The sequence below is a fragment of the Gouania willdenowi genome, chromosome 4, assembly GCF_900634775.1.
Source record: "Gouania willdenowi chromosome 4, fGouWil2.1, whole genome shotgun sequence".
Classification (NCBI taxonomy): domain Eukaryota; kingdom Metazoa; phylum Chordata; class Actinopteri; order Blenniiformes; family Gobiesocidae; genus Gouania; species Gouania willdenowi.
The window spans coordinates 4266392-4286018 of record NC_041047.1 but is presented as its reverse complement, the minus strand read 5'-3'; the positions used below and the strand labels follow the sequence as shown (position 1 = coordinate 4286018).

The 19627-nt window shown below is 37.2% G+C and overlaps 1 protein-coding gene across 2 annotated transcripts in view; it reads left to right on the top strand.

The window, feature by feature from the left end:
* The window catches only part of LOC114462085 (BMP/retinoic acid-inducible neural-specific protein 3-like), a 150853-nt gene that overhangs the window by 60575 nt on the left and 70651 nt on the right, over positions 1-19627 (top strand). For both annotated transcript variants that reach the window (XM_028444693.1, XM_028444692.1), the window contains one exon: positions 6816-7000. In XM_028444693.1, coding sequence (XP_028300494.1) covers positions 6816-7000 — 185 coding nt within the window. The remainder of the gene's footprint in view (positions 1-6815; positions 7001-19627) is intronic.

Here is a 19627-nt window from a genome sequence, read left to right as displayed (position 1 = left end):
TCGTGGTTGAAAACATGTTATTTCTCTAAAAATGTCTTTCTTTAATGGCAATAAATCTGTGTTTTATGAACCCAACACTGAAGAGATCAGTTGGAATTGCAATAGACCATCACAAAGAAAAATGCTAATTTACACAGTGTGTCACAACTGAGCGAGTGATGATGGTGGAAGACCCACAAGGAGGTCAACGTAAATTATTTTTAATTCCAAAAGCATAAATAGGGCGACCGTGGCTCAGGTGGTAGAGGGTCGTCTTCTGATCGAGAGGTTGGGGGTTCGATCCCAGTACCTGACTATGTGTCGAAGTGTCCTTGGGCAAGACACTGAACCCTAAGTTGCTCCCAGTGGTCGACTAGCGCCTTGCATGGGAGTCCTGTCCCACTGGTGTGTGAATGTGAGAGTGATTGGGTGAATGAGCTGATTTGTAAAGCGCTTTGAGACTGTTTCAGTGTGGTGATAAAGCACAATATAAAATCAAGTCCATTTACCAAGTCCATTTAAATAAGTAAAGCAGAACACAAGCATATTTAAAAGCACACATACAGAACCGTGTCAGTTACAAACTCAATGTTCAAACAAACACGAACCTTTATATAGTGCATTGAAGGCCATTGGGACATGAGGCACACCTGAGTGGAAACAAGAGCTACTCACTCTTTCAACATGGACATACAAAACAAGAGAGAACAGAGTGAGTATGGATATAAAGGAAAATATTGATACTGAAATATTACTAGACAAATAAATAACCGTAGTAATTCATGGAGTCAAGATTAACTTCGTAGATAAAACCACATTTTTAGAATCTCTCTTTTGTTTTCTTCAAATGTAACACATGATGTCAATGGTTGTTTTGTCATAATTACAGGCAAATTACACAATAATCCGGTTGCATTATTAAATGTTTATGCCCCTAATTTGGATAATCTGCATTTTCTAAAGAAAATCATTGGCTGATTTGAACGTTTCCTATTTGATAATGGGAGGGGATTTGAATCTTGTATTTGACCCAAGTTTGGAGCGTCAATCTGCAGAGATCTCCAAATTGGCCTCAGTTATTAATTTTTTTCTCCAAAATTACGGTATCTCTGACCCACTGCGTGCAACTGAGCCCGTCGCAAAATATTATTCGTTCTTCTTCTCAGTACACCACTCGTACTCTAGGAATGATTATTTCCTATTGGAGAATTTTCTTATTCCAAAAGTTACCAAATGTAAATATCATATCATTGTGATTTCTGCACCGGTTCAACGAGATATTTCTTTTCCTAAGTCTTGTGCCATGCAGGGGCTCTGGAGATTTGATTCAACTTTATTGTCTGATGAAGAATTTTGTAAATACTTAGCGTCTCGAATTGATTTTTTTCCTGGAGCTTAATGATACCCCAGACATCTCAAAATCCATACTATGGGAATCTCTTAAGGCATACCTACGCGGCCAAATTATCTCCTTCGCAGCTTAGAAAAAAAAAAAAAAAATGTTGAGCGGCTTAGGGAACTGATTGAGCTTTTAGCAAACCTGGACTCACAATATGCTAGTAATCCATCTCTGGATCTGTACAAACAAAAACTATTGCTGCAGTCTGAATTTGAAACTCTTTCAATTCAACAGAAAGAGAAACTTTCTTTATGAACATAAAGAAAAAGCCAGTGGACTTCTCTCGTATCAGCTACGTCAGTCGGTTTCAAGTAACTCAATACCTCAGATCAGAGTAGACTCTAGTCGAACAACAACAACTGATACTAAAGAGATGAATACAGTTTTTAAGAAATGTTACCAAAATCTCTACACCAGTCAGACTGCATGTATAACAAATGATATAGATTTATTTCTAGGTAGATTAGATATTCCTACAATTGTGGCAGATCCACAGGAGTCACTTGAGGGATCTGTATCCATAGTTGAAATATTAAAGGCGATTGGGTCTCTGCAGAGCGGCAAAGCGCCAGGTCTAGATGGGTTTTTGTGTGATTTTTTCAAGGCATTTGCAAAAGAGCTGACACCCTTACTTTGTGATATATTTTTAGAAATACATATAAATAATAAGTTGCCACAAACCTTGTCGCAAGCCACGATCTCTGTTACTAAAAAAAGATTAGACCCTCAAAAGTGTGAATCTTGTCGACTAATCAGTCTACTCAATGTAGATTATAAAATTCTTACTAAAATTTTTGCACTCCGCCTTGAAGGTATCGCTCCCACAGTCATGCACGAAGATCAAACTGGCTTTATTGCAAATCGACAGTCCTATTTTAACACTCAACGCTTATTCAATGTTTTGAATTCTGACCACTCCACAGATCAACCTGAAGTGATTGTCTTTCTCGATGCCAAGAAGGCTTTTGATTGTGTGGAGTGGCCATATTTGTTATCGGTCATGAGCAAGTTTGGTTTCGGGCCAAAATTCATATCATGGATTAAGATTTTACACTCAGTGCCACTCTCCTTGGTTTGGACTAACAATATTATTTCAGATTATTTCCCACTAAATAGAGGTACCCGCCAGGGCTGCCCCTTGCTTTTCAATATTGTAATTGAACCTTTGGGCATGGCATTGCGTTGGAATGAAGGTGTTAGGGGGATTAGTCGGGGAGGAGCCATTCACAAATTGTCTTTAGGCGGACGACTTGCTTTTGTACATAACGGACCCGGCGGAGTCTATCCCAAGAATGTTGGAATTGCTTGGATTGTTTGGCCTCTTGCCTGGGTACAAATTGAATCTGGGCAAAAGTATACTCTTTCCCATGAACCAGCAAGCTAAACACCTGGATTATATAAATATTCCATTCAAAATTGACATATCTGGGGGTACAAATTATCTAACATATCTTCACCCCGCTTCTTGATAAAACCCAAGCAGATCTGTTGCGCTGGTCGTTACCCATCTCTCTTGCCGGGCGTATTAACTATTAAGATGGTCGTTTTGCCCAGATTCATGTATCTTTTTCAGATGCTGCCCTTATTTCTTACTAAAACATTCTTCAAAGAATGTATGTATTGTGACTGAAATGCCCAAGGATTTGGAAATCTAGATTACAGTGCTCTAAAGTTGAAGGTGGCTTTGCCCTACCAAATTTCATGTATTACTACTTGTCACTTAATATTGTAAAACTATCCACCTGGCTCCAGTGGTGGCCCACTTTGGTCTGTTATGGAACTGGGCTCTAGTCCTTCTGCCATACCCATAGCTCTAATGTGTTCCTTCGTGCCAATAAATGGGAAAATAAAATTCACAAATCCTTTGGTTGAAAGCTTTCTCAATATCTGGTTTCAATGTCGTTGCCACTTTTGCTATAAACAGACCTTTATCTACTGTATGCTCCTATCACTTCTAACCCTTCTTTTTTACCAGCCTTAAATGAGTCAGGTTTCAAAATTTAGCAAAGAAAAGGGATTGTGTTTTTCATTGATCTGTTTGTTAATGGCTCCCTTTTTCAGATATTTACAGGCCTGTAGCTTTGCATCAAAGCATTACTCCACCTATCCAAACAAACCACATGCTTGCCCCCTTGAAAACTGTTTTTTAAGCTACAAACTATTTCCAGAATACATAATGCATTGCATCACATAGATCCTACTTCTTTGGTCGAGGTGAAAAAGTCTTGCGAACAAGACCAAAACATGCAAATATCTGATGATACCTGGGAGCTTGCTAGAATATACGGTACCTCTGATGATGCAAATCAAAAAGTCACCCGCCACCATGAGCCATATGTTTTGATCCTGTGTGGCATTGGGTAGGTTTGATTGTTGTTCTATATTTGATGCTTTTCTCACATGTGGCAGAACGACTGAACCCAACCCGATTACCTCAGTGTTTGGTGTTGTCCCAAATGGACATCGATTAACTTCGTACCAGGCCAGTGTCTTTGCCCTTTCATCACTCTTGGCCCGCAGACTCATTTTAACAAAGTGGAAGGATGCACAACCTCCTTCCTTTATTCAGTGGGTACAGAAGGTGATGATGTGTTTGCAAATTTAACATCTGAGGTATAGCTTACGTGGGTCAGTAAATAAATATCATAGGACATGGTTTCCCTTCATTGCATTTGTTGAAGGTTTGCCATTTACTTGAGTAGGATGTATAATGCATAATTCAATTGTTGAGGAGGTGGGGTGTGCAGCCTATTGTATTGTATTTGTGTTTTTGTATGTGTTTAATTTTATGGATTTATTTACACAAGTTGGGGGCTCATGTGCCACTGGTTGGCATTGCGGTGTAAATCTCTGTAAAAATAAGTTTGAACAAGCCATGTTTGTTTGTATAAAACTGAAAAATCTTTAAATAAAGTGTTAAAAACAAAAAAAAAAAAAACACACACATTTTTAGGAGTCATTGTTGACCAAAAACTCACTTGGAAACCTAACTCTGAGTATGCTAGTAGGAAAATAATTAAATCTATAGGTATTCTGTGTCCGTTCCTCTTGTATGATGACTCTATATCAGGGGTGGGCAATTCCGGTCCTCGAGGGCCGGATTCCTGAGACTTTTAGATGTCTCCCGGCTCCAACACTCCTGGTTGAAACCAATGAGTTGTCATCCAGCTTTGCAGAAGCATGATAACGAGCCATTCATTTGATTCAGGTGTGTTGGAGCAGGGACAATTCTAAAAGTCTCAGGTGTCCGCCCCTCAAGGACTGGAGTTGCCCACCACTGTTCTATGTTATAGTTTAATTTTTCCATCTATTGTAATAAAGCTTGGGGCAATACCCGTCAAACTTATTTGAACAAGGTTTTGCTAATTCAAAAGAAATTTCTAAGAATGTTGGATTCCTTGGACAGATTGTCTTCATCTGGACCTCTCTTCAGAATTGTTTTTTTTTTTTTTTTTTCATTATCAATGTTAACATTTACAGAAATTGTTTAATCAGGTGGGCAATTATGTGTAATTGCCCCTGAGTTGCCAAATGTATTTTTAAAATTATTCAACAAGGCATTGCAGGGATTTTCATCTGCTGTATTGCAGAACTTTAATTAACGGACCTTGAAATATAATTCATCTGTTGCTTTGTGTATGTGAATTAATTACTTGTAGTTGGAAATGGTGAAGTGGCTTTATAAGACCATGTGGTCTTCTTAACCTCTACCACACACACAGTTACAGTATGTTATAAATGTTTGATTGATTGTCTGTGCAAACAAACAAATACTGTAAATACATAAATAACTGGAAGAAGGTTTCGCAAAGTTTGTGGGTTTCAAAATGGTTTCATTATAGTTTTGAAACTTTGTTGAAATGTTATTGAGATTTTTTTTTTTTTAAATATAAATATATATATATATATATATATATATATATATATATAATAGTTTTCTGCTGCTTTGATTCTAACATATTACTTTTAGTTTGATGTCACAGATGTTTGTTCCACTTCAGGTTTGTATTACAAGTTTTCAGTGAAATGGTCCCAAACTTTTGAGACTATAGGTTGGTTCTTCTTCTATTGTGCAGTTCTTCTTCACAATGGGCTCTATTCTCCCATGCGCATAAGTCCAAAAAGCCATGCAGTGGTGGCGCTGTTTCTGGCTGCGCGCTTTTCTCCCCCTGTATTTAAGTCAGTCGCTGCGCGCCTTCATCCCAGTTACGCACTGTGGGTGGAGCGGTCCTGAAATGTGGGCGTTCCCATTCAAATCATGCCTTACGCGTATTCTCCCGTCTGCGTAAGTCCTTTTTTTCTAACGAGCTTCTAATCCTGGAATAAGTGCAGCACCCCGATAAGGTGAAACATAATATTGCACTAGAAATATGGACTTAGTTACATTTGAAGCCACACGGACTCATGCGTTGTGGAGCTGATCTCTGTGCACCTGAGTTGTGCCTCAGCTTCTGCTGCTTGATTAAATAAAACTCTGGCAAACATCAGACTTGTGTCCACATTGCCACAGTGATGTCCAACATAAAGCCACAGTTTGATCCATTACAGAGTAAATAACAATGAAACAAGCTGTCATATGCAGAGTTTGGTGAAATGCGCATGAGAGGATGGATACCAGAAACTGTTCCCACACATATTTAAATGAGGCTCATCTCGGACTTACTCTCAGCTCCATCTCTGTCTCCTCTTAAAGCAGGACGCTCTGCAGGGGTTCCTCGAACCTGCAGTGCATCTAACTCGGTAACGCTTACAGCGATGATGATGAAGCGCTGACCAAGGAGAGAGATTTTAACTGTGACACAATGCGACCCGATCCTCACAGTGCAATAATCTGATCGATCTGATCAAATCAACTTGTTACATTGTTCATCAATGAAGGCGTTTCAAATTAAAAGTGCGCTTTATCATTTTCACGGATTTTAATGACATTTACAAGCGTTGGGAAAAGTCCATGTTCCGTGATTTCTAGACAGCCCAAAAAAATGACATCACCGCCTCCTTTCCTTCAGCCCGCCTTCATTCACACAAACGCGCTTTTTGGCTCCTTATGCGCGGTGGTCGTGTCAGCAGCCTGGACCAGAGAATACAATCAGGAGAGAGGTGCGTAACTGCAGGCGCGTAAAAAGTGCTTAAGTCCAGACGGGAGAATAGAACCCAATGTAAATGGTGAAGTGACACTGCTCCCAGCAGTTCATGCATGGTACTGCTGCAAAAATTAAGCAGAAAGATTGTAACATGAATTTACAACATTAAACAACACGTTAATCAACATTATCAGTAATGTCACTAATCATTTTTGCATTATTGTACAGTTTATGCTACACACATTGTGGTTGGCACAAATCTGTCTTTGTTTTTTGCCCCCCCGGCATGACTCTCAAACTCTGCCTATGCTTATAGGGTTTACCTACGGTATTATCCATGTGTTTCTTCACAGGGGAAGAGTCGCTCATGATATTTGTGGACAAGCGCAAATTGAGTCGGACAACCGAGGGGAATGAGTCCAACGGCACGTCCGTCACCCTGGAAGCTCTGCACCAATTGGCCGCTTCCTACTTCATTGACAGAGAGAGCACTCTGCACAAACTGCACCACATCCAGATCGCCTCCACCGCCATCAAGGTATGTGTACGATAGGACCCCAGAGTCGCATTCTACTCTACGCTCCACGTGTGGGCTCACATTACCCACCTGTACGTCGTAAGGCTACAGTCATCCTGTAAAGCCTTTTGTTTTTATTTTTCTTTCACTTGATTTCTTTAATATGTGGTTGTTTGTTTTCTTTGTATTGATGTGTCGTTTGTCTTTGATTAGCTTCCCCCGGAGAAAACATGAAAAAAACAAAAGGAAGCCTTACGATCAATAGTCCTTTTTAAAATGTCAGCAGTTTTGTTTAGTTTTTTCTTTCTCTCTGAAAAACATTTATACATTTAAAATGTATTTAATTTTGCACAGAATATTAGATGCATCATCTACAGGCTCTTAAACCACCGTCTAACAGGAGAGCGGAGGGTTTGATTGGAGAAGTCAGGATCTAATGTCATTATTACTGTAAAAGAATTATACCGACAAAATATTTTTGCTTCTGTTTGTCAGAACTCAACTTGGGACCTTTCAGTTGTTATTGAAACATCCTGACAATGTAGACTCATTTGTTCATCTTTGATTCATTATTCCTGTTGAGTGTCCGCCCCGGGGCTTGAACCCAAGACCTTTTTCATATTCTATTAACTACTAAAACAGACTATCAGAGAGCATTTTGCGGACTTCAAATTGTACGTCATCGTTTTCGTCGACTACATTTTTTGAGTGATGGTGAAAAGACCAAAATTAATTGAAAAAAATACATATGAATTTAATTATATTGATTTCTAACTTTTTATTTTTTTTATTTTTTACTGATATTAAACTAATTAAAATGAAACTATAAAGTTTAGATGTGAAAAAAAAGAAAAAAAAATCCAATCAGAAATAAGTGTCTTGATTAAATAATCTGTCTTTTATCTCTAAAAAAAACAAATGAGAATAAGCTATTATTCTTTATATTTTAGTCGACTAGATGTGTAACCGATTTAGTCAAGACTATGACTTAAACTAAATGATATGTTAAGCTTTCATTTATTCAGACAACTTTTTTCAGGAAATTTACTTTGATCTCCCGACATTTTTTGACTGTCAACTGCCAGTCTTCTTCAGAAGTGTCTGCTGATCGCTTTGATGTTTCCTTGACTTCCGCACGTTAATTTTGTCTTTTTTTCGAATAATGTTATTCAAAATAAACTTGCTGAAATTACTGCATTAAGATTTTTTACAAAAAAAAAAAAAAAGTTAAATAAAAACATTAATTTAAGTAATAAACAAAATAGGTCCTAGAATGGAGCCCTGAGGGACTCCATAAGCTAGCTGAGCTCTTTCTGAGTTATGATTATGAACGCATACATACTGTTTCAGTGTTTCTTCTCATGGAGTTTTATTTATTTATTTTTTTTACCCACTGTAGAGCAAGTAGAGCAACATCTTCAATTCCATAATTGTATAATTTATTTAAAATAATTCTATAATTCACTATGTCGAATGCTTTTGATAAATCAATAAATATACTGATTATGATTATTTTTGGATATTATATCAACTAAAAATGAACTTTCTGGAATTAAAACTAAATGACAATGAACACACTTTTTTTTGTGTTACATTGATTAATTGTCAAGCATCACTGTAAGCCAATCGCATTCAATATAAATAATACCATTTACAGGGAATGAAAACAATCCTTGATTTTAGCACAAACTAAGTACAAATAAAAATACAAATATTACAAATAAAATACACGTGACTCTCTAATTATTGTTTTTTTTTTATCATTAATACATATATTATATACAGTATATACCCATCGTATTGATTAATATTAATTAATGGAGTGTGCAACCAAGTGCTTTTTAAAACAAATGTTCCATATGAAGAAAGAATAGCTGTGAATCACTTGCTGACGAGCCGCTCCGTCCCTACATTATTTTTTAAATGTAATTACAGTTTCTCTTTTGTTGAACATTAAGAAACTCCCAATGGTCAGCACTTAACACCGTCCATCGATTACTGTACGTGGTTCACAACTCATAAACAGGCTCTCGATGGGCAACTTTGGTCTGCTTTGATTGCAAAACATGGCTCATTAAAACGTCTTTGAAAGCCCCTGACTTGGAGGATTAAGAAGCATTTGAAGCAGATCCTTTATAAGACGTAATAATAAATGACAACTATTTCCTGCCCAAATAAGTCTAAAAACGTATTGTTCAAGCCAAATTCCAGTTTAAAATTCATAATGTAATACAGTGGTTCTTTAACTCGTATTAATAAATCACCTCCTTTGTCCGACTCCAACATTTTGCTCAGAATTCTGTAAAAAAAAACAATAAAGCATAATGATGGAATAAATAAGTGATAACACACATTTTAAATAATCTAATTTCATAAATAAGTGGAATGAAACTATTTAGTTCCTCCTTAGTAGATTTATTTCTATAGCTTTTATCATTTTATCAATACCGACCTTTGTATTTTCAGTTTTGTTCTAATCAAAATAGTTTGATTTCATTTTGTTTGATTTTTTTGTGTTGTTTTGTATGTTTTAGGTGTAATTTTGTATATTTTGTTGTTGTTTGTCTGTTCTTTTTATTATTCTGTATACATTTCTCTCATTTTGTGTGTTTTTGTGTTATTGTTGGTGTTGTTTAAATAATTCTCTGTGTGTGTGTGTGTGTGTGTGTGTGTGTTTTTGGTGTTGTTTGGTTGTGTCTCACGTTGTTCGTATGTTTCTGTAATTTTTGTGTATTTTGTAGTGATCTTGTGTGTTTTTATCCCATTTAGTGTGTCTTTGTTGTCGTTTTGTGTGTTGCAGGTAATAATAAGTATTTCACTCTTAGTACGTGTGTCATTTTTTTGTTATTTTGTGTATTTTGTTGTTGTCCTTTTATTATTCAGTATATTTTCTCTCATTTTGTGTGTTTTTGTTGTTATTTAGTATTATCATCGTTTTTAGCTAAAAAATAAACATTATAAAACCCCATATTTTTTATGCTTTCATTTGATAATTTTCCTCTCTCTCTCTCTCTCTCTCTCTCTCAGTGCCATCATTACAGTGCCATGTAGTATATATATATAGTAAAGAGAACTGATGTATCCTACTCAAGTAGAAATACTGTTACTTGATTGTACTTGTACTCAAGTACAAGTAAGTTATACATAAAATACTCAAGTACAAGTAAAAAGTAGCTCAATTAATTATTACTCAAAGTAAAAGTTACTAGTTACTTTCACCCCTCACGTTTATTTTTGGTAATAAATCTCGCCACGGTTCCCATGCATACAGTAAACATCTCATTTATGAAATATTGCACAATTGGAACTTAATTTATTTTCCATAAAGGTATCTGTATGAAATAAAAAGGTCTGTCAAAATGTACAATTATTTATATATATATATATATATATATATATATGAACAAAATAAATAAATACATTAAAAAAAATGAAAAAATTATATTCCATTCAATGCTGTTTAAACAAAAAATAATATTGAGATGTAGAAGTGTAAGAAATTACTTGCATAATGTAACCATTATATATATGTATATCTGTATAGTGTCTTATAAAACACCTTGTTTATGTGATGAGACAACTGTTTGCTACTGTAACCGTGCTCAAACTAAAAATACAACGAGGCCTGTCGAATTAATTTAGGATAAAAACACACAGATATTAATTATATGAATATTAAAGAAAACCTGAAGTCTCCTGGTGATGTTTTTAGGTCATTTATTTGCATGATTTCAATGGATTCCATACACTTTGAAACACGTCCATGTGACATTCGAAGAAAACATGAGTGAGTCGGAGCAGAAGGACGAAAGTGAACGCCGTAGTTTACCCCTCCCCCGCTTTGTTCCTTCATGTCTGTACTCCGACGCTTGTATAAAGGAAAAGGCATGCTGTGCATATCAAGATATGCTTATGATGTAAATATCAGTCCTGCTTCTTCCTCCACTGTTCAATACCCCGAGGGTCTGTTCATTCATCACTCTGTCAGCTCTTATCACACCGAGGCGAATTGAATAGGCTGAGTTTGCCCTTTGCTCGGCGTTCTGTATATATTTGGTGGTGGAGTGTGTTCTCTCACGAGGCTTTGGTGCGTTTACACCTGCTCGTGGTAAACAACAGATAAACGACACCAAAGGCTGGTAATAACTGTGAGTCGATGCTTCAGACTCTGTCACATTCCTCTGCTTTTCCACTTGTTCCAAAAGAAAAGGCTCAGAGACGTTCAGGGGCCACGTCAGTGATTCTCAAAGCTAGCGCGCCATATATCCTTGTCTTTCCAGCGGATCCAGCTCACCACCAGGTGGTGATCGGTTGACAGCTCAGCCCCTCTCTTCACCAGAGTGTCCGAGACACGCGGCCGGAGATCAGGTGATACACCACGTGTATCCTGGTACCACGTGCACTTACGGACACCCTTGTGCTCCAACATGGTGTTCGTTATGGACAAACTGTAACTAGCACAGAAGTCCAATAACAAAACACCACTCGGGTTCAGATCGGGGAGGCCGTTCTTCCCAATCACCCCTGTCCAGGTCTCACTGTCGTAGCCCACGTGGGCGTTGAAGTCCCTCAGTAGAACAATGGAGTCCCCAGTTGGGACACCATCTAGAACCCTTCCCAGGGACTCCAAGAAGGCCGGGTACTCTGCGCCGATGTTGGGCCTGTAGGCCGAAACAACGGTGAGAGACCTGTCCCCAACCCGAAGGCGTAGGGACGCGACCCTCTTGTTCACTGGGGTAAACAACACGTGGCGGCTGAGCTGGGGGGCAATAAGCAAGCCCACCCCAGCCCGCCGCCTCTCCCCGAGAGCAACGCCAGAGAAGTGGAGCGTCCAGCCTCTCTCCAGGAGTTGGGATCCAGAGCCCAAGCTGTGCGTGAAGTTGAGCCCGACTATATATAGCCAGTACCGCTAAACCTCCCGCACAACCTCAGGCTCCTTCCCACCCAGCGAGGTGACGTTCCATGTCCCAACAGCCAGAAGCTGTGGACGCGGACCGGGCCGCCGAGGCAACCCCTCTCGACAGCCACCCATATATTAATACTCAATAATCCTGTTAATAAAACATATCTTCAGTCAGGCCAATTTACCCCCCTCCCCCTCCCCTCTGTGCTCCATCTCACTCACATGCATGCTCACAGCTGCTGCAGAAGAGGAGCTCAGCTCATCACTATTGTGTAGAAACGTTGTCTCATGTGTCACTCAGCAGTAAATAAACAATAAACTTTACCATTATATATGTTAAAAATCGTGACCAAAAACTCTGTTTTAACTCTGTCAGCGGTGACGCGCTTTCAGTGTGAGCTCGTGCATGCGAGGGATTTAGAACGAGCAGGGAGACGGAGAGACGTGATTGGTTAAAAAAAAAAAAAAAACGTTTTTTTTTTTTTCCATTGGTCAAAGTTATTACAGATTTACAGCTGCCACAGTTTGTCTTTGTTCCGTTTTCAGAGAACATAAGATCTTAATTTCTGTTAGGATGTAAAGACAATATCAACCAAAAACTTAAAAAGTGTATCTGGAGAAAATCACCTACCCTAGCTTTAAAAATAAATTGTTGACAGTCGTGGCTTTCAGGAAGAAAATGTATCAATAGACCTTGAAAAAGGCATTCATATTTGCATGAAAGATTTTAAAAAGTGTATTTTTGGTTTAAAATAATTATATCATAACAATGGTAATGAATGAAGTATTGATTAGAACATGAACTTAAACTACAAGGGTCAGTCTTAGTTCTTCATACATAGAAATCATGGTTGGATTGTGAGATTAGATTGAATTAATAAATTACTAGGATGTGGTTTAATGTTTAGGATGTGAGGATTTTAAATTTGAATGGAAGACCATTTATTTATTATTACAGTAGTATTAGGCAATATAAATATGCATATTATGTATGGCTTTTAATGAACAAATCATTCTGATAGGTTGAAACTAGCCTGCAGACACAAATAAATAATGTATAACGAGCTAAGGGGTACATAGCGCAATAACATTTGGGAAACACTGTTCTGTGTCAAAATGTTTCTATTTTTGATGATTGTGTTCACCAGAGGTAGGCAACTCTCGATATAGTTGTAAATACTTTATCCTGGTTACACCACTTTTTATTTTTATTTTTTTTTTTTACTGTGGTTGGTGTGTATAAGACAGGAAGTTGTTTATGGAACTCACCATGGAGATGGAGAGTTCTTTTTTTATTCCAGTGGGCGGAGCCTCTTGGCCAGTGCCTTTCATGTCAGACTTAGAATTTAGCTATATCAAAGTCAGCTGCAGATCACTTTAGCACAGCGACAAAAACCAGTGGGACAAACCTATCAGATATTTCACAATGAGTAAATCACAGCCACCTACATCTCCTGATATGCTGACACACAAAGTTGAGCCAGAGGAGAACGATAATGTTGGCTTCGACGAAGCATTGGAAGGGGTCAAGTTTCTGCTTGAAGAAAACTGCAACCTGAAGTCTCAGATCACTGACCTCATTATTAATCAGGTGTTACTTAAGGAGGAGGCTTGTAAATTAAAAAAGTATACGGAAAACAAAGAACATCTGGAGCGGAAGGCGACCAAGCTCAAGAACTTCCAACGAAAGCTACTAGGCTGTAGACGCCAACTGATGGCCCAGCATGAGAACAAGAAGAAGGAGATGCTTCAAAAAGAGCAGGAGCTTCAAAAACAGAAGGCAGATTTAAATCTGAACTTTGAGCAGAAGTTTCAGGAGTATCTGAATTCTAAACATCAGAAGCATCAGCAGCTGCAGCTGGAGGAGCAGATGTTGGGGCTTAAGATTAAGGAGCATCTGGGCTCTAAAAAGCAGAACAATTTCCAGAAGCTACAGCTTGCGGAGCAGAAGTTGGACAAGGAAATTCAGAAGTATCTGACCATCAAAGAGCAGAAGCGACTCCAGCAGAAACAGCTGCTAGAGTCGCTTGAGGAGAAGGTTCAGGAGCGTCTGAATATCAAAGAGCTGATCGTGGAGGAGAAGGCGCAGGAGAATGCCAGCTTCCAAAAGCAGGAGGAGAAAAAGACGGGCTCTCCATGGCAACGGTTGATCAAGTGGTTTAAGCGTCTTTTAAATTAATGGTTCAAATCGGTTTGGTTCGATTTTGAAAGTCAAAGGCGGGGAAAAAATACCAATTTTTTCTCAATTTTATCGGCCATGCTGATTATTGGTGTGATGTGCTGACATTGGAAAGCCTTTGGGAATTAAAGCATGTTGTAAACCAAGTTTATTTACAACCGGTCGAACACATGTGTCTCTTTCTCCGTTCAATTGGATTATACTGTATTTTATTTCACACTCAAATAAACCTTTTTCTGCATTTATGAATTATTCCTATTATTTCTCTCTGCATTGAAGCACTATTATAATCACAGTTGTTATCATTTACACAAAATGTCCATTTTACATATTTCCACAAAAATATACTTAAAATTCAGTTTAAAACCAAAATAAAACATTCCTTCACAATCATGTCATCTAACTCTGTATCACCAGTCATGTATATATGCTTGTTTAAACACCTTGTTTTTAACCTCTTATTTAAGAGTGTACATTTTGTCACAACTAAACATATTTCAAGTATTTAGTTAACAGAATAACCTAACATGCAGTTATTGATTTACTCACGCACTATTGACTTAAAACTTATTAACAATCAGAAATATGACTAACTCCTGGCTTGTCACCAAACCCATGAACTCTAACCCACACCACCAGTCTCAGTTTAAGAACAGGCCTTAAACCAAGGCTGCAGATGTAGAACATTTGTATCCAAACAATAGCATTAGCTTAAACGACCAAACAATGTATTGCACTCACACATCAGAATTCACACATAAAGATAAACCCACAAATACAATATTGTACAAACGCAACAACACACAAATGACCAGGAGCCAAAAGAAATAGACTTATAAAGTATACAATTACTACGATGTTGACCGCCATTTTGTTTACTCTCCTCGTCACGTAGCATGAAACTTACATTTCTACACACATTTACACATTTTAGCTAACAGGCTACATATCACTGGAGTACCATATTGTGTTATAAACACCTGTAATCACCTAAAAGGTGAGAAACTAACTTGTAAATGTGGAAAAGACACAGCAAAGCTGGACACATGTGACTCTTTCACCGTTCAATTGGATTATGAGGCACGTCCGGTGCGAATTGCTTAGAGACCCAATGACGTTTACGGTCAGTGTCACCATCTAGTGTCCGTTTCACAGCATGACATGGTAAAGTAAAATTTAAAATTAAAAACATATTTCCTGAACTCTTTATTAGCTATAATAGGTAACTAAGGGTGCTTTCACAGATGTCTCTTTGCGCCGCACCATACTTCGCTTCCATGGATACTCCGGTCATTTTGTGATACGTGAAAGGTCACTGGAACTCTGGTGCAGAGCAAACAAGCAAAATCTGGTCCTCTGAAAAATGTAGGTCTCGGTTCGGCTCAAGCGAAGCATGGTGCGGTCTTTAACCATGTGAGAAAGCAACCAGGAGTAAATATAGGACTTTACATTGAAACGTAATTGTAACAAAGCAACTCCATCAGTGACAGAGCAGCAGCAGCAGCAGCAGCAGCAGTTACACTGCTCCATCCGTCCATCCATCCATCCATCCATCCATTTTCAGAGTCGCTTTGTCGGCACACAAACAAAAACATCACATTCCTTCACTCCCTTCCGTATTTCTCCCACATCATTCATTTATTTCACTCATCTCTGTTTTCACAAACTGTTCACATGATCAGCGATGGCTGCACACATGACTGCTCTGTTTTATCTGTGTATATATTCTCACATCTTCACACATTACACATCCTTACCGGTAAGTTACCGCTGACATGAGCGTTGACAGATGGAGACGGAGCTGAGTTATCTCTGTGTTTACATGTATGTAGCATTAGCGCAGGTTGTGGCATTGCGTGATTATGGGTTATTTTGAATTATTATTAATGACTTTTTCTGCTGGGATTGTTTGAGGATTTACTTTGGAAAACTTAGTAAGAAAGACCAAATGCAGTGCATGAAGGACGCTGAAATGCTCACCTTTTTGAGTGTATCTGTTTACATGTCAATCACGGCAGAGAGCGTCCTGGAGGCGTGGCTTCTCCAGCTCAGTCCCGCGTCAAATTCGTCATCAAAGTGGGAACGCGTCATCAAATTGTAGCGAGGTGTTTGTGCTCACCCTGCAGTAAGAAAGGAGCAAATCACCCTCTAACTAACAATTCAGAGAATCAATGAAAAAAAACACTTGTACATGTGTATGAAGCCCTAATAACACTTTATCATGTTTAAAGCACAGAAAAGTTGATTTAGCTTAACATGGGCCCTTTAATAAATGTCCCTGTGTCGCATTTTGCATCAGCACATTTAACCTAGAATTGTCTTTCTGGTCAGACTTAATTTGAAATAAAATCGTCGATATTTATATCGTATATCAACATTTTGAGAAAATATATTGATATCTGAGTTTTGGTCCATATTACCCAGCCCTAGTAGGGATGTTCACAGCATTTCAATGTCAACAAAGTGAGGACTACCAGATTCTAATCACCTAATGACATTTACTAAACGGTTGACAAGTGGCTATTTTAGATTTCCTGTACACTTGTCTTAATATATAAGGAATACTAAAGCTTGGTTGAGATGGTGGGACGACTCGTAGCGAGCGCCAGAAAATTTCCCTTATTTTCAGATCCAAAACTTGACAGGTATGGTTATGGTGCACAGAAACCTAATAGCTGGTTGTAGACGAGCTTCACTAAAGCAGAAGTGTAGCAAAAATAAAACACATTTATTTCGATGTTTTTCTTTGCTCCTAAACATGGTCTTACCACGAAGACGATTCTCGGTCAAAGTCACTGGCACTTCTATTAACAACGAGCTGCTTTCTTTTTGTCGAACACGATATATTTATATATATTGTCAGGATGTCTTCTTAACTTGTTGTTGCTTTAACAGTTTCACCTGTCTCTGCAGTTTTCCTCTTCGCTGTGAGCGCTGTCACTCGTTTCCACGTGTAAAAAACATCTACTGTGTCTGACAAAAAAGAAACGTTTAAATCATTATGGACAAAGAAGATGAGTCAATTGCATTGGATCTGTTGCTCTTCTTTGTGCGTCGTCTCTGATACGAGACGACATCTGTATTTTTTACTATTATTGTCAAGATATTGTTTTAATCCCCACTTGAAGGGATTTTGCAGCGTCTCACATAGTTTAAAACTAGATTTCACTGGAGAAATAAAGCCGTTGATACCAATAAAGTGGTTTTATTTCTGAGTTGATTTTAACAGTGAACAAAGCAGGAGTTCTCAGGTGAAAAACCTTGAATTGTAAGAGAATAAGAACAAACAGATGTTAGCACTTTAAACACATTCTTTTCTCACAAACTATGTTTTTGCTTTTAAATGTATTCACTTTCTCACCTTAACACCTCATTGTTCATTTAAATTAAGCTTCAAGAGAAAATACCTTTAAAAAAAATACAAGGATAAGCAAATGAAACATTTTCCCTTCATTGACATCAATTCAATATTAACATTACTTAAATTAAAAAAAAAATAAAAAAATAATCTCTTCCCAGCTTGCGTTATAATTAACAATTTAATTCTATTTTTTTTAAAATACATTTTAATAAAATTTAAACTATGAAAATGTTCCCCCAAACTGAACCTGTCCAATCTAATATCATTTAAATTTAGCTTTACCTAATTAACTTTACTATATAACTTTAATTTTACATTTTTTTTAATCTATTTTTCAGTTTAACTTAATTTATTTATTTAACACATTTAGTGAACTGTTAAATCATTTAATCTTGTAATTTGTATAAATTAACAATGATTGATTTTATTAGTGAGGATGCAGAGCAGCTCTAACTACTCCCTCATTCTGCAACCGAAAGCAACAAGTTTTGTCTGAAACTGTTCAAATATTTTCCGGACACTCTGCTATGTATTAGCTTTGTTCTAACTCTTCAACTTTTTAAACTATTTACCTTTTAAATTTTCATTTCCCCATTCACAGTGTAGAAATTCTGTTAGAACATTGTTTTTACTGATAATGTCATCAACAGTGATGATGTCACTACAGCATTAATAATAATAGTGAGGCTGCTCGGCATCATCAGTGTTCCCAAAAAAGTTAAAGAGTTGAAAAAGTTGAAAAATGAATAGTAGGATGCTAGTTTAATGCTAATGCTAACTTAATGCAGCGGCCAGCACCTGCATCCTCACTTCTAGTTAGAATTTGAGTTTATAAATAAGTGACAAACAGCTTTATGGTTGAAAAACCTCATTCTAAAATCTACAGAACAAACTTGCTTTCTCCATAAATTACAAATGATCAAATTAATAATTGAAAATTTTGACAATCACATGACAATAACTCTTTCTTTATTTAAACCATACAAGTCACAATTGTATTCCATCTAAACCAGATATATTAAATTACATGCACGTCTGTTGTACAAACAGCTGAGAAAATGAACGTAAACCACAAACATGAAGAGATTGGAGATGAGGAGGAGTGTTATTTCAGCATAAATTGGAATCAGTCAGCATTATGGAATAAAGAACTGGGTTCAGTCGTAAGATATTAATTAAAGTGATTTATGGTTAGTTTTTTATCCAGGATGAAGGAACACATTCACCTTTGACTCCTGGGACTCCTGCGTGAGTGTTAGGGAGTTCTGTCATGTTTGTGCAGAAAGTACGAGGAGACTTTAATTACTGTATAAAGTATATTTGGCTGAAGTACCTCTTTTCTCTTACTTTTGAATCCCAGCACCCCCACATTTTCCTCAGAATTCTGTGAAAAATCAACTATAGATCATAATGATGGAATAAATGAGTGATTACACACATTTTAAAGAATTTCATTTTGGCATCATTTTCTGTATTTTGTTGTTGTTTGTCTATTTTTTTAATTCTTCAGTATATTTTTCTCTTATTGTGTGTGTTTTCGTTGTCGTTTTTGTTTGTCGTTTGGTTATTCCCTTTGTCGTTTTGTATGTTTCTCTGTTATTTTTGTGTTTTTGTGTGTTTTTCTCTCATTTAGTGTGTCTGTTGTTGTTGTTTTGCTGGTTTTAGTAAGTATTTTTCTCTCAGTGTGTGTGTTTTTGGTGTCATTTTGTGTACTTTGTTGTTGTTTGTCTGTTCTTTTTATTCTTCAGTATATTTCTCTCTTATTTTGTGTGTTTTTGTTGTCATTTGGTTATTCCCTTTGTCGTTTTGTATGTTTATATGTTACTTTTGTGTATTTTGTTGTGATCTTGTGTGTTTTTCTCTCATTTAGTGTTTCTTTTGCGATTTTTTGTGCGTGTTTTCATGGTTTTAGTAACTATTTTTCTCCCCCAGTGTGTGTGCTTTTGTGTACTTTGTTGTTGTTTGTTCTTTCTTTTTATTATTCACCAAATTTCTTATTTTGTGTGTGTTTGTTGTCGGTTAGTAAGTTGCTCGTAACATTTAATATTTATTATTATTTTTTAACTAAACATTTACATTATTTTGATGCTTTCATTCTCTCTAGCACCCCTTGTAGTGCCATCGCGTACCCCTGGGAGTACACATACCCCCATTTGAGAAACACTGTAGTACACTGTTGTTGAATATTCATCACCAGGATGCTTG